This window comes from Dermacentor andersoni, chromosome 5 (assembly GCF_023375885.2).
Source record: "Dermacentor andersoni chromosome 5, qqDerAnde1_hic_scaffold, whole genome shotgun sequence".
Classification (NCBI taxonomy): domain Eukaryota; kingdom Metazoa; phylum Arthropoda; class Arachnida; order Ixodida; family Ixodidae; genus Dermacentor; species Dermacentor andersoni.
Window position 1 is genome coordinate 60,825,525 of NC_092818.1, and position 16,258 is coordinate 60,841,782.

The following is a 16,258-nucleotide window of genomic DNA, read 5'->3' on the forward strand; positions in this document are numbered from 1 at the left end:
TGAAAAAGAAGGCACTACTGATACAAGACATATACAGTTGTACTTCTAGTGGCTTGACAATCAAATTTTATTGAGGGCTTCATTATGCATTCCTCGTTTATGTGCTCGTTGAAATGCGTGTTTTAGGTCTTTGAGAACACAAACTTACTTGTGGTAGGAAATGTTGCTGCTTCCTGGCTGTAGTCTAGTGTCGCAAAATGGGTAAGTGCAAAGCCACGCCATAACGCTTCGGAAGCGGTACGTCAATATACAATATGATGAAGCATATTTGTAGGAGGCCACTAGCGTCCTAGGTAGCACTGCAGCAGATGTGCTTAAAAGTATGTGAAGACGTTCAGCAATCGTGACAGCCGACGCAGCCTTTCGAAAGAGCGAGAGAGAGTTAGCAAGTGCCTGTCGTCTGCGAGAAAAGTCTCGCGTTTGCAGCGAGCAGGCCTCGTAGCAGACGACACTTGTAGCATTCCACTCAAGGGCGCAACACTTTCTCACAATACAGCATTTTTATTTCCATAAATACTTGATGAGCATTTTTATATAAGTACATGCACGATTGTTATTGCTGTTGCAAAAATAAATAAATAATTATTCTTTGTGGTTAAATCAGGAACAGAATCGCACAAGTATGCATACCCTGGTGGGTCCTGGGGACAAACCATAGTAAACCATGCTTCCATCTCAAAGTCATACAAAGTTTATGTAGCGTCTTGTACATTATAACATACTACAGAAATAAAATTAGATTTTACGCGATAATATTTGAGTATAGCTTTGTTTACTGCGCCACAAGCAAACGTCACTAGTCTAAAGATCGAAGTCAATCCGAAGCCTGTACTTCCCATCATTCCCATGTAGGTTGAGGCAGCGCTCATGAGAACCCCCGTAGACACTAGCGCCACATGTCCCTCTAGGTATTTATTTAGAAACTCTATGAGTGTTTGCCATCAAAACGCTGCGAGACGCGAAAGCAGCTGAAATTTAATGAAAGCCCGAGCACGCCCTTCCTCCCTCCCCATGGAGCCCGGCTCCCTGCCGGATAATCAGCATCGCACGCATAAACGCCTCTACGTCAGACGCACTGCTCGCAACGCAACCGATTATGCCACGTGGCGTCCAATACTAGAACGCGCAAAACTACCACTGCAAGTGCCGTCGCACATCACAACAGGAAAAGAAGGAATGAAAAAAAAAGAAAAAAGAGAAGTAAGGTGAGGCCCGTGACGTAAGCGTTACGCGTCCCTTCTTTCCGGTATGGGAGAAAGCAGGGATAGATTTAGCGCGTCCGGTATTCCAGTATACGCAATGGCGTTTGCGTAATAGCAGGTTTACCGGAAGCCGGTAACGACATCTTGTGACGCTTCGTCAAACTACTGTGCATTATGGACACGTTTTCGTGTTTCACGAGTCTTCTTATAAGAAAGATCATTTAAAAAGGCAACATATTCACGATTACGTCACTGCCGAAAATTTGCAACAACAGCGAAGTAGAATACACTCGATTACTGCAATGGCTTTGTTTGTCTGGTCGAGGTTTGTGCCACCAGGTGGCGCCACCAACGCGGCCACTCACGTTCATGCCTCCGGTAGCCCGGTATTTCGCAAAACAAGACTGCGTGCTCCGGAATAGCGGGCACGCCGAAACTCTCCAGTGTCGCTTGCGGACGCTATAAGGGGTATAGTAATTTTTTTTTTAAAGTTTTCTGGAATTTTTAAGGATAGCCTATTGTAGATAACATAATGCTAGACCTTGACCTTGATTATTCAAAGAGGCGGACATTACTTGCACGAGAAATAAAAGATACATATTCATTTTTTTTATTTAAGAAATGCTAAGTAACTTCTTGATTAATTACTCTGCAGCACATATTGCCATTTACGAATTGTAGCCCGCGAGATTCAAGACGTATTGACTTGGAATGAATTTCCAGAATGACACCAGTCTGGAAATATGCGCCATCAAAGTCGCTGTAAAAAATGTACTGTTGTGCATTTACACGTTTTTACATGCTGTCGTTTAACAAGAGGCTCTTTTAACGACTGAAGGACAAAAGTAACTGAAACGCTTATGTATATCGTCCCGCACTTTGGTAAATACTATCTCGAAACTGACGTCATCCTGCAGATTAATGTCAAGTGGATACCTTTTGCAAACTCACCGGCTACGATTTGTAAATTGCAATATGTGCCGTAACTAATTATTCAAGAAGTTAATCAGCGATTTTGTAATTAGCTGAATATGTGTTTCGACTTCTCGCGCTAGCCATGTACTCCTCTTCGAATAATCCAGCTCAAGGACAAGAATTATGCTATCTGCCATATAGGCGATTTTTTACACCGAAGCTGTTTATGGCTAGGGTTCCGTGGATTTTTCGTGTCTGTCAACGAATCTGCGTGTGCAAAAGCTCAGCTCCCGAATATGATGCAAAATCGCTTCTTTCTATGCAAAAGCCTATACGTCTCATCCCTCGGATATGCATTTTCAGTAGATTAATTATCAATAGGCACCATTTTCAAGATCAGTAGACTCTCAGGTAGATAATAGTTTTTTTTTTTTTTTGCTTGCTTACCGGGGTATGAGCCATTGCTTACAGGGGTATGTATCATTGCTTAAGGGGGTATGAACCATTCATTGTCTCACATGACGGACAAATTTTTCGTTAGGTAGGCATAAAAAATGCTTACGCATTTAATGACAGAGGTGATACGAGAATGTGCGCGCGTACCTATCATCACGATGACCACCCATCAGGAGAACGAATATGTTCGTACATTTTTTCAGAATTCTGTGTCACCTCTGTGTCGTGTGCTAAACAGCTTCCTTGGTCGTCCATCTTCACATAGTGTAATGGCTCATGGTCTTTTTTTTTTTTAATTCCGGAAAGCTTGAAAACGATCCCCGCGTAGAGTCGAAGCAAAGAAAAAGTGTCTATGGATGCATGGGCAGATAGATGAATGCTATGAGCGTCCCGTTTGAAACGGCGGTGGGTTGCACCACCAAGCTCTTGTTATATTATTGCCTAATGTCTTACCTGCGATAAAAAAAAAGAAAGATGTTCATATTGAAGCGTGCCTCTTGGCAGCACGACGAAGCAACACATTTCAATTTCTCATATGTTCGTTAATTAATAATGAACCAACTTGAGAAATTCCCTGCGGCTAAATGCTCTACAGATGGCGCTTTACAACATACAGTGCATAACCGAAATTTCCTGTGTGGTGAGGGGCCCTTTAAAGGCCAACTGAAACGAAATGTCACTTCGGCAAAATCGCTTACGAGTAGTGCACACCATTTAAGCAATCTCGACAAAGCTGCAGGGTTGGTAATTGTCTAATTAGCGCCCGCAACCAATTAACACCTGTTAACCGCCCTTAAATAGCATCTAAGCAAGGCGACACATCCGCCTGGTGCTTAGCGGACGTGACACAAGTCCTCCAACATGGAATCCGAGATTTTCAGCGCACCGCATCTCCCAATCTCTGAGTTCATGCCGAGGAGCTGCGCTGGTTCTGAAAGTTGGTGTCGTCGTGCGTCATTTCAAGACAGTGGTGATGGCGGCTTCTCCCACACCCTCTCGGCGGCAACAACAACAAAAAAAAAAAGGAACGAGCTTTTCGTGACGCATGCATTCCCATGTCCAAACGCAAGATTTTGTACGAAGGCCTGCTCCATATGTACACTATCAGAAACAGGGTCTATTACGCGGTGCGGAATTTTGTTGCCGTTGGCCTTTAAGGATAAACACACTTGGCCTTTAAGGATAAACACACAGCAGTCACGGATTCACGTGCTAAACGACGGGGGTGCTAATGGTGAATATAAGGACCTAATCTAGACGACGCAGTGCGCTTATCGCGTACGTGCACGCATGCGCGAACAAAGGTCTGTCATGGGTTCCCTCGAGACTAAAGGCGCTGTCCCGGCCCCTGCCGGATCGAAGCGAGCGACTCGTTATAATAGTCGTCCTCAGGAACGTGCACTGTAAAATCGCACCTGCGGTGAGAGAAATGAAGACGGAGAAAGAGAGATGACGCAAGTCTCTCCTGGGCTACGCTTCGCCGAGAGAGACTGAAGACACACGCCAGTCTGGTCGTGGCATATATATGCATGTTTCCGGTCTTAACCAACGGTGAACGAGCGAGAAAAAAAAAAGGGAGATCAAAAAGTAAGAAAGAAAGAAAACGCGCGAGAAAGAAAACGAGCGCAGCGTCACTGCTCGGGGTTGGGCGCTGTCACTCCAAGCAGGGAAGGCCTTTTCGGCGCCCGCTCTATAAATCAGGAACCATTTGCAAACATGTTAGGTTAGGTTAGCGCTGAAGGTATACGCGCCACGGTGGGCAGGCAGCCGCAGCGACGCGCGGCGGCAGCGGGGAGAACTTCACCTACTCCAAGTCGAGAGACGTACCGTTGCTGTGGCAGAAAGAGAGAATCAGAGAGAGCGAGAGAGGGTGAGCGTGCCGCTGAACGCAAAAGAGCTCACGGGTGAGGCCCCCATCGCGGCGCCGTCTGCGGCGGCGCGCGAGCGAGTATTGCGACTCTGACTCCGCCGCGATCCGGAATCGTGCGGCGAGGCAGGAGAGCGTGGCGCTGGTAATGATGGACCCGGCGTGACTCTCGGTCGAGGCGCCGGGAACCCCGACTCCCCTCTCACACCCCCTTCTCCCTCCTCGTCCTTCCATTGTGGCGCGCGGGAAGCAGGCGGCCAAAGCCAAGCCATGAAATACGATGCCCGTTCCGCCTCGGCCCGTCAAAGTCCCCCTCCATTCGCGTTCGTTCGTGAGGGGACCGATCGTAATGAGCGCGTCGTGAGGTGGCCCCCGCGATATCCTCCTTGCCAGCCATCCCCCACACAGCACAGCGCGTTCCTCCAAGATCAGCCCCCTCCCAGTCTCTCTCAACCCCAGCCGCCTCCTCTGTCGCATGTCTTGGCGCGAGATCGCAAACGGCGCCGTGATCGCGACTGATCACCTCGGCTATGCCAGCGAAGAACGCCGCGCGGCCCGTAACAATTTCCTCCCAGAGGGACTGTTTCGCCGCTGCGCACGTCAGGGTCAGACACGTCAGGGTGGCGGGGGCGCTGTCCGTTCGTCCACGCTGAAAATGTACTCCATGCACTGGTGCGCATCGACGATCTTTCGGCACCTCCCCCCCACCCCCTCATCCAACTCCCAAACGCACACCATTCTTTCTTCCTGTTCCTCACAGTGGGATTTTATGCCCACAAAACACATCTCCCCGAGCTAGCATATAATCAAAGACGAGCAAGGCGCTCTTAAAAGATTATAAACATATTGGAGTGACCATCAGCACAAAATAAAACTCGAAGAGGCAACTGATCAGAACGCCTGTTACACGTTCGTAACATTTAGCGCTCGAACAGCAGCGCTCGAACGCTGCAGTTGCGAGCGTTTGAGTGCACGCGACCGTGCCGAATGTCAGTTGGCATCCCTCCGCAGCCGGTTTCTAAGGACGTTGTAGTCCCGAATATAGTACGAGAAATACAAGAACAAGCGGACGTTACAGAACCCCAGGCGGTCAAAATCAATCAGGAGCCCCCCCCCCCCTCCCCGCCCCTCCTACGGCGGGCCCCATAATCATATCGTTGTTTTGTCACGTAAAGCCCCGTAATCTAATTAACTAATTTTAACGAATTCATGCTGAAAGTGTTTCTTTCGCGGGATTTCTTTAATGCCCGTTATGTTCCCGCCGGGAAAGCGATATGCGAGATTCAGTGTCTGTCCATCGCGCTTCTGAGAGGCGAGAGCAGGGACTTGCGGCCTCTCAGAACCTTGCCATCCCTCCGCGGCCGGTTTCTAAGGACGTTGTAGTCCCGAATATAGTACGCGAAATACAAGAACAAGCGGACGTTACAGAACCGCAGACGGTCAAAATCAATCAGGAGTCCACTTACAAGGTTTTCTGTAGAAATTTTAGACAATCTGCAGACACTTCGTTGTCACCGACGCGTATTTATGACTGCTGGCGACGAGGGAAAATGTTTGGGCTTGTCTCAACTGCAGTAAAACGGAAAAGCGGCGCAATCGAGATCCGATAACCGATCCAAGTTCTGGTAACGTTCAAGCAAAATCGCGAACTCGCCGCGTAACATTGACGCACAGAACACGCCACTGCGACATGAGGCAATCGCAAACACTGCAACGTATAGATAGCTTATGCTGGTGTTTGCTTGTTTCTTTGGCGCAGAACGCCGTCAAAGGACATTAAAGACAAACGCTAAACCAGTTTGGACATATCAAGTATTCTTTCAGGATTCTATGACTGTTAGTTTTTATGGTAATATGTTGATTATCGGAATTAAAGGTCAAAGTTGGCCAGTTTTCGAATTTCGCGCGTTAACCCGAGCGCTGGCGCGTCAGTGTGACGTCACGGATTTCAAGTTATTTACTGTCGCATTCGGGCCGTTGTGACTGCATGAACGTTCTTGAAACCCGCTATTTTCAGTATTTGACTCTTTTGGAATACAACGTAGTCTATCTTTACCAATAAAGAATTAGCTAGGCTCGAGCAAATACCGTCAAAATCTACGACGTCACGGCGAACATGCTGCGGGAACTTCAAGGTGGCGTCGTCACTACTTTCATTTTAGCGTCTTTTTTGGCTTACCAAAGCTTTTCTCACGGCAAGAATGGCTTTTTCTTTAATGCGAACAGCATTCTTTGCTTACTTCAACCGTTTTGAGTCTGTCTGTCTGTCTGTCTGTCTGTCTGTCTGTCTGTCTGTCTGTCTGTCTGTCTGTCTGTCTGTCTGTCTGTCTGTCTGTCTGTCTGTCTGTCTGTCTGTCTGTCTGTCTGTCTGTCTGTCTGTCTGTCTGTCTGTCTGTCTGTCTGTCTGTCTGTCTGTCTGTCTGTCTGTCTGTCTGTCTGTCTGTCTGTCTGTCTGTCTGTCTGTCTGTCTGTCTGTCTGTCTGTCTGTCTGTCTGTCTGTCTGTCTGTCTGTCTGTCTGTCTGTCTGTCTGTCTGTCTGTCTGTCTGTCTGTCTGTCTGTCTGTCTGTCTGTCTGTCTGTCTGTCTGTCTGTCTGTCTGTCTGTCTGTCTGTCTGTCTGTCTGTCTGTCTGTCTGTCTGTCTGTCTGTCTGTCTGTCTGTCTGTCTGTCTGTCTGTCTGTCTGTCTGTCTGTCTGTCTGTCTGTCTGTCTGTCTGTCTGTCTGTCTGTCTGTCTGTCTGTCTGTCTGTCTGTCTGTCTGTCTGTCTGTCTGTCTGTCTGTCTGTCTGTCTGTCTGTCTGTCTGTCTGTCTGTCTGTCTGTCTGTCTGTCTGTCTGTCTGTCTGTCTGTCTGTCTGTCTGTCTGTCTGTCTGTCTGTCTGTCTGTCTGTCTGTCTGTCTGTCTGTCTGTCTGTCTGTCTGTCTGTCTGTCTGTCTGTCTGTCTGTCTGTCTGTCTGTCTGTCTGTCTGTCTGTCTGTCTGTCTGTCTGTCTGTCTGTCTGTCTGTCTGTCTGTCTGTCTGTCTGTCTGTCTGTCTGTCTGTCTGTCTGTCTGTCTGTCTGTCTGTCTGTCTGTCTGTCTGTCTGTCTGTCTGTCTGTCTGTCTGTCTGTCTGTCTGTCTGTCTGTCTGTCTGTCTGTCTGTCTGTCTGTCTGTCTGTCTGTCTGTCTGTCTGTCTGTCTGTCTGTCTGTCTGTCTGTCTGTCTGTCTGTCTGTCTGTCTGTCTGTCTGTCTGTCTGTCTGTCTGTCTGTCTGTCTGTCTGTCTGTCTATCTATCTATCTATCTATCTATCTATCTAATTTCTTCCAACGCCGACCCAGTGGCACAAGTTGTCTACCTGCTTGGGCCACTATGTATGTGCTCCTCGTTGTGATACTATCGTGGCCGTTCCATTGTCGTCATACCAGCTTCGTGATCTCGTCATGCGGTCGCCGTCAAGCCTTCTAAATTGACCCAGCGAGCCAAGTTGTCAAACAGCTTGGGCCACTAGCTCTACGCATGGAGTCGTGGTCGTGATCCGTCGTCCTCTGACACTCGTCATGGCGGCGGCGCGACGCCATCGTCGTCACACAGTCCTCATCCATTCATTGTCACAACCCTTAGTGATGTCGCCACGGTCGTTCAATTGTCGCCCTTCCAGTTTTGTGATCTGACGTCTCGGCATGCTGTCGTCGTCGCGCCTACTACTCCGATCCAGCGGTCCAAGTTGTCCTAATAGCTTGCTCCACTAGGTATGTGTTTGGGGTCGCGATGCCGCGGTGGACTTTGCTTCGCCGTCATTCCGGCTTTGTCATCATTCACTCGCCATTCGTTGTCACTCCGCCTTAGTGAAGCTGAGGTGGTCGTTCAATCGTCCTCCTTCCAGCTTCATGATCCGACCTTCGTCACGCTGTAGTCGTCGCGCCTACTCCGACACAGTAGTCCAAGTTGTCTAATAGTTTGCGCTACTAGATATGCTGTCGTGGTTGTTGCATCGTCGTCATTACAGCTTTGTCATCCAACTCTCGTCGTGCTTTCGCCACCATGCCGTCGTCGTCATACCGCCTTCGTCGTTCCACCGACATCAACTTTCGTCATCTTATTGTAATCATACTGTCGTCATTCAATCGTCATTACGCTGACCTTGTCATGGCGTCATCGTCATACAGCCATTATCATTCTTCCATTGTCAGACCGTCGTCGCAATGCCGTCGCGGTCGTGTTATGATCGTCAGTCCCGCTTCGGGATCCAATTCTCGCGATGCTACGCCGTCGTCCCGCCATCGTCGCTATACAGGTTTCCTGATGCAGCCATTAATTGTCACGCCATTGCCATCAAACATTCGTCATCCCACTGTCGTCACTGCATAGTCGCCGTGCTTTCGTTGTCATACCATCGTCTTCGTCATGACTCCGGCATCGTCATCCCGTGGTGGTCATGCCATCGTCGTCATACCGCATTCGTCAATACATCGGCGTCATTCGTAGTTCTTCATTCTATCGCAGTCATGCTGTCGTCCTTCAATCGCGGTTTTTTGCCGCCGTTGTCACGCCATCGTCATCATTGCGTTGTCGTCACACAGACGCTATCATGCAACCATTGTCATGCCTTCGCCGTGCCATCGTCGTGATTCCCGCTTCGTCATCCGTTTGCTGTCACGCCGTCCTCATCGTCTTCTTACAGTCGTCGCCATCTCGTTGTCACGTTCTCGTCGTTATACCATCGTCGTAATTTAGGAATCGACATCTCATTATCACCACGCCTTTGTCGCTATACGACTTTGCAGTTCCATCGATATCATTCGTTCTTCGTCATTCCATCGTTACTGAGTCGGCGTCATGCCTCCTTGCTCATGGGCGACGTTGGCAAGATAGTGAAATATATCAAAGTGGGACGATATAGGTGAATGTGGAATATAGCCGAAGCAACGAAAGTCTCAGCATTACCACTACACGTGTTACATAAACGTGACTTCCGAAATATTGCCTGTCGATACATTGCTCGATGGCTATTCGCATTGCCATCGACAGTCCTCGTTAGATGTGTTCTGCCATAATTTTCTTTCCTTTTTTTTTGGGTTTCGTAAAAGAGTAATTTGCTACTACGGTTCAAATAATTTTCCCGTTTAGTGCTTCTTTAAGAAAATCAATGCCATTATCACAGCCGTGTGTATTTGTGCCGCTCTAACCTATTGAGGCGAGGCCATACGACAGTGCCACAACGATGGCCACGGACACGAAGTGCAACGACAATCATTGCTGCCACGATCATCGATATCAGCATATCCCATGTCCCGCGCAGAAGGGTCGCATCTGCCGGCGATTTCAAATCGCTCTTGTCTTGCGTGGGCCGACTTTTTTCTATGCATGCAAATACATTTAACCGTCTTCGATTGCATTTTGCCCTGCTTTCGCGTTACTCTATGACATACCATCCATTGCCTGCACTATACCCCCGCCCAACTCCAGTTCAACTTGGAACATCAGTTCCTCGTCAGTTATTGGGGGCGAGGACTTACGGAGTCGCCATCTGTCGGAAGCGCTTCCCTTGCGTAGTACGAGGGATCACGCGGCGCGCTCCTCACACGTTTTGCTTACGGTGCTGAATCAAAACACCACGCGGCAGCCCTCCTGGACACTTCTGTAAGTACTCGCAAAAAGAGGGAAGTTTTTTACTGTCGAAAGAATAATCATGGGCAAACTGAAAGCATAGAATCGTTTACAGACGCTATCTCTTTGCTGAATACGTACAGTGAATGCCACTGCGCGTGGTCACCGCGATGGAGCCTTCCGAACCGGCTTCTTGCGTGAAAGGTAGGCAAACGCTGAGAAAAACCATGTTAAATGTGTTCTTTTAATGGGCTGTCTGTATAACTAAATCGAGTATAACAGAATGAGGTCTCAATGCAGCGATCGCACGGGTTCGCGGTGACCGACTGCACGCCTGCATCCATGTACGCGCACAATGTTTCCCTTTCGCTGCAAACGCGTTTTCGCATCGCGCTTTGCGCAGCAGCATATGAGCATATGACAGCACGCAAGCAACAAGTTTCGCGTGGAAACTATTAGAGCCGTTCAAAAATAATTTCGTTATATCTACGGATTTCGACAACTACCGTCTTGGGATGTCCCGTTACGATGATTGAATTTTTTTTTCTTAGGTCTTGGACGTTTAAATACCATTATTTCCCAAATTGCCTCGCACTGTATGTTTATCGGTCTCCTCAGCGAGCAATTACCCACTGCTTCGTTTATTTAATGCAGTACATTTCATTGTTTGGTGCTACACAAGCGTGAGCATGTCATGCCTCCCTTTATGTGCTTTTTATGGTTCTCTTTCCATTAGTGTGAACTTGCCAGTATCTAGCATCAACGAGTTCATAGATCAAAACTTCATAACATTAGCCGGGCAGCGCGCGGGCGAGCGTCTCAGTGCGCGATTTGTGCTACTCACGGAACATCGCAGCCCTGAAGCCGTAGCAGAAATCTTCCTCGCGTGTGTGCTTGCTGCAGACTCGAGTTGTAGCCGATGGGTGTCTGCCGGTTCTAAGTTTCGCGATCCAAGCTTCACGCAGCTTCTTGTCCTGCGACTACGTGTGAATAAGGCTGACACCGGGCTCCGTTGCGTACTTCCGGCACTACGGCATCGATCAGTAGCCTACCATGCTGCATGCTTCCAAAGGCATGTGCTTTTACCTATTATAGTGTTTCAAATGTCGTCACCAGACACCCAAGGCCGGAAAGCTTCACCGTTTAATCAGAGCCGTAGCGAAGGTGCGACATTAAACTTATGTTTTCAGTTCGCTTCGGCGCTTCCGAAGAAGCCGACGCGGTTGCTGTGTCCACGTGATCCCTCATGCCACGTCACGCCGACGGTGGCGCCAGCTTTTCCAGTGGTGGAGCTCGTCCCCAATAGCGCTGCCATCAAAATACGAACCAGTACCAACTCGCCCAGTTTACTAATCTTTTTTTGCACGTCGGCTACGATCACTAGCTCTGCAATTGATTCTGCCCCGTTCCTGACCCCTTAGCATTTCGGACGGTAAGGGTTCCAGTATCACTACCTCGCGTCAGTCCCTTCAAACTACCATTTCTCCACTGCCCAAGGAGTACTACAACTCGCTTGTTTGTGACCGCTGTGAGTCCATGTTGACAGCCTCATCGCAGAGTAGATTCGGCTCATGGCCGCAGTCACCCTGGGCATAGAGTTTCATGCAATTACCAGAGGGAACTGTGGCGCTAGTGTCTACGGGAGCTGCAAGCTCCAGCCAGCTCCGGTCCAGCCAGCACGGGAATGATGGGTAGTACAATGGATTTGCCTAAACTTCGTCCTTCTGGCTGTAGATGGCTTCGTGACTTTGCAAAGGGGTCATTTTTGAGAAAGTGCTGCGTTATAAATAATGAGGTAAGCATTATTAAAGTTCTCCGACGGCAGGATTCGAACACAGGACCTCTAGAGCACAGAAGCGCGGTATTGAAACCATTATTCCACGGACGCATGGACAAGCGGAACCACTGGAATTAAAAGCGATTATTCGTGCTTGCAGAATCTTATTACCTTCTGCATTTAAAATAAATATAAGCTGCTTTGAAATACAGGCCAATTTAGGACCCGATAAAGCGTAATAAGCGAAGCCTATCAGAAGAACGTCTGTATAGCCTCAAGAACGAAGATCAAATCCATGTATTACCGATCATTCCATGGTGGCTGAACAATCGCAGCGCCCGAGTTCCCTCTAGTAACTGTAGGAAATTTTATGACCTTGGGTAGTTATATGAACAGTTTCTCAACCATGTGCGCAATGACGTGGAGTTAACTTGGCCACGAAACATCAAACGCGGCCACACAATCAACCATGTTTCACTTTAATTCATGCATGCAAATGAATCGCAGTAGCTTTCATTTGTTGTCAGAAAACGCCGGTGATAACGATCCACGACGGCAGCCATTCCAACACTTGCGTAAAATATGGCTTGGACAAAGTGTTCCAGCAAAATACAGTGATATTACAGCGCAACTCCACCTCGTTCTCCAGGGAAGCCACCATTAAAACATCAAACTATGTAAGCCTTGTGCGAAATATTTCTTGTGCAAAAACATGACATTTCATACTGTTTTACCCTTAAGTACGAAGTTTCCGAAAGACAAAGGGTGAGCAACGTTTCTGGCCTTCCGTGATTAACCTCGGAAGTCGTACTCAAAGTACGCGCACCTTCAAAGCGCACCCACAATTACGTTTCTTTTCGCGAAGACAAGGTTGCGACCAATGTATGCATGACACGTGCAGGGCATCTAAGTATTGAGTAAGTTCATCCGGAAGAACTAAACGACAAATGTACTTGTGGTACAACACTGGTTCCGACGCCGGAACATCACGGCAGCTACCAGCAATGGCAGCTTCTCGCGTTGCCTATGCCTCTGCGACAAGTGCCTACTTTTGGTCCAGGATACGCTCGAGAACTGCCGCAACGACGACACACGGTGAACGGGTCCACTACACTCCGAGGCACGTCCAAGACCTATGCAACAAGTGTCAAAAGGCGAACCGGCAAACTCCGCCGAGAGAAAAAGAAGAAAAAGAAAAATCCACGCGCTTCATCGCGCCTGGTGGCAAAAATGAGCACTACGGCGAACCTCGAAGCGATGACTGCTCCCTTTGCCAGCCTTCCCGCAGCGTTCAAAGAAATGCTTCGTGCCACCGAAGAGGCGCTGGTTAAAATCGTGCTCCTACATTGCTTGTTAAACCTCCGACTGACTGCACGGACTAGGCGGGCATGTGGCACTGAGACACAATCACTGTGCCTGCAGCAATCGTAAAACCATCGCGCGCGTTTCTATGGTAAACACCGACACATACGTAGGGGATGCGAGAAGAATCCATACTGACACAAGCTCCTCCATGTGAGGGAAAACAAAAAATAGAAACGAAACTCTATGGACAGTACTTGGCTATTCGAACCGGCATTATCATTCAAAGCGCCAGCGAGCCGAGGATTCCCGCATGACATACATACCTGTTATCATGGAATGCCGTCCAATCAAGAGTTGCTTTCGGGACGCTCACGGAGTGAAACGGACTTCCGCCTCCCGGAATGCACGGAACGCACACTACACACAGGGTGACGCGCGATCACTCCAACACCACAAGTTCAAGCCAGCGTTCCTGATGGAAGGCAGAAAAAGACACAGACGGGACGGGAAGCGATCCACGCGTTGAGAGCGGGGCGCTCTTTTCCTCGATGCACGAAGCAGGGCCAAGCGGGCGGCCCCTGCCTGCAGTTCACTGCTGCCGCCACGCAAGTTGCTCTCCGCCGCACTGAACGAGTTGGCTTCTTCGCCCGGTCAACCTGACCAGTGTCGACGTTCGCTTGCTTCCCGAGCGTCCGAGAACGCGTTCATGCTGGTAATCCAGGGCTGGGAGGACTCCTCATTTATCGCGCTAGACGTTCCGCCGGTACTTGCGCAATCATGATCGAACACTTCGGCCGAATTGTTCAAAATTCCTACGCGGGACCATAGTAACCCACATGTCCGCCAGGGGGTGAGGAATTTGGAAGCTCAAAAGTTTGAAAAGAGAAGGCTAAGTGCCGTGGCGCCATCTACCGCAAGACAACGTATCTATGTTTTTCAAATCCTGTTCAGTTATTTTTGGTTTGAAGCAGGTTTGAAGATTGCAAGTTCAACGCGTTATTTAAACGATTCGCATACTTATATGTAGTGTTGTTTGTATTTAAAAAAAGATAACATTAAAACTTGAAAACGTTCAGTTGTGGTTTCGGTCTTGTATTTATATTTACAGAAAACAGATCAATAACTAGTTTATGTTCGTCGTTTATGCAATAACTTTTTAAATAATATCAACTAATAAGGTATTTCAGTCGGTATATTGTACATGAGAATGCTGTACTCTTTATTTCAACGTTTCTCAAAACGAAAGCTTTCTTTTACCGCCGTCAGGGGGCCACAGCTCCAAAGCAGACACCACACCCGCTAGCAGAAGTTGTTTGAGCCGTTTGAGTGCACTTTGTGTCGTTTGTGTAACTCGGTGCGAGGAAAGCTCGGAGAGCGCATGCTGCTCTCGCAGGCTTTTCGAAGGAATTAATAAGTTCTTCCCAGCCGCCTTTTCTTTGTGCATTCGACCAGCGATCGTTCATAGGAGCCTCCGCCACACACGAACAAGTTGGATTTGTCCACAGCATTATGATTGACATCACATCACTTGGAAAGCCCATCGCAAAGGCAAGTTTCCCTTGTTTGCCGGGCCGAAGTTATACAAACTTCTGCGAAGAGAGGTGGAAGTTATTCCATTCTGTTTTTTTTTTAATACTAGTAATAACGGTGCGATCGAGGTTACTTCTTCGAGGAGTTGGCGAGACTGGACATGACCGCGCGCCGCAAGCTTCCCGATCGCAAGAATCGAAAACGTACCTGACTTCTCGCTTGTGCACGGATTACCATGCGTAATTACAAGTGTGCTATTATTTGCTGTGAAACCTTGCGTTTGCAAAAAAGAAAAAAGCCGGCTCATTATTGTCTTTAAGAGTGGTGCAGTTTCCCAAGACTACGAAAATTTGGTCGACCCCGGTTCTTTGAGCCCTGTTCGAAAGGGAACCGAAGTGTCAGAAGTCACTTGGACCTCGCGTAAAAGCTTCGCTTTGCAATCTCCTCGGCGTTAACCTGTACGTCCGGCGCATGTAAAGAGTGCAAAGGACTATTTGCAACGACGCTACTTCGAGGCTGGAAATGTAGTACGTGGTGCTAACCGAAGCCGTGAAAAAGAAAAAAAGGAAGAAAAGCAAAAAAAAATCTGTTTCTTCCTGTCCTTGGCGAGGTGTCTTCTGCCGCTTCACCGATTCCGTACCCTTGCATACGCTCTGTCTCGGCGAGCGTCTTTTTTTGCGACTTCCTGCGCCGTCTTGTCGGCTGCGCCTGGAGCTGATGGCAATGAACCCCGCGACCGCCTCCTAACAAAAGGAGGTGGAGGGGAACCCTTGCACGATTCCTCGCGCCCTCCGCGGTGCGAGCCTGCGCGTCAAGCAATCTGCTTTACTGAGAGCGTGATGCAGGAGTTCTGAATGCAGCGGCAGCAGGGCAGGGCTTTCGCAAAGCGCAACGGCAGGTGCAAATGAGCTTTCAAAGTAGATCGGCGCTACCGACTAGAGCTGACGATTGTGGGGTCGCTCGCTCGCTCGAGGAGGCGCGCCGTACGTCGCCTATGTAGTATGTATACGTGTTGTGTGTGTGTTTGTGTGTTCGCGGAGTCGGAACACATGATGAGTTTGAGGAGCATGTTTTTTTCTCCTTTTTTTTTTTTTTAGTGCGTGTATAAACATCGGTCGCTCGATTTTTCGTGCGGCAACCCACGCACGCTCCCACATGCGCGCAGAACACGCAGCGTGCCGTAAATGGGACCATAAATTTAGCGAATTCCGTACGAACGCCAGTGTCCTTTCTTGCGCCTTTGCAATTGGAGCAGGTCCGGCGGCCGCCGTTTGCAGTTTATAATACTTTTTTTCCCCGTGGAGTTGGAAGAAGATACGTGTTTCTATAACGACCGCTTCGAGGAGCATTGTGACCTAGCGTTGGTAACATGCCCAGCCAGTTCGTTAGCATTCTATGCTGCTTATACTGAATCTGCACGGCAGTTATGCGAGAGAGAAACAGGAAGAAGTTGCAGCTTCACTGAACTCGGCGGTTTCGTGTGCCGATGGGTCGCGCGTCTGTTCACGAGCATATGGTGAGAGGATACGGGACAGCGCGAGCGTCGTTGTTGTTGTGACAGTTGCTAGGGGTGTGGCACAGGCACGCTGCGCTGCGTCGCCCAGGACGTCAACATGCGGG

General features: G+C 48.7%; 2 protein-coding genes across 3 annotated transcripts in view; one reads left to right on the forward strand and one right to left on the reverse strand.

Moving 5' to 3' along the window:
• The window catches only part of LOC126530698 (uncharacterized), a 129,416-nt gene extending 115,402 nt beyond the window's left edge, over positions 1–14,014 (reverse strand). Inside the window, exon 1 of the mRNA XM_050177963.2 lies at positions 13,432–14,014. The gene's annotated coding sequence lies outside the window, so the exon portion shown is untranslated. The remainder of the gene's footprint in view (positions 1–13,431) is intronic.
• A 400-nt stretch (positions 14,015–14,414) lies between these two features.
• The window catches only part of LOC126530699 (coronin-2B-like), a 257,873-nt gene continuing 256,029 nt past the window's right edge, over positions 14,415–16,258 (forward strand). For both annotated transcript variants that reach the window (XM_050177966.3, XM_050177965.3), the window contains exon 1: positions 14,415–14,656. Coding sequence is in view for 1 of the 2 variants with exons in the window: in XM_050177965.3 (XP_050033922.1) it covers positions 14,618–14,656 (39 nt within the window). In the remaining variant the exon portion in view is untranslated. The remainder of the gene's footprint in view (positions 14,657–16,258) is intronic.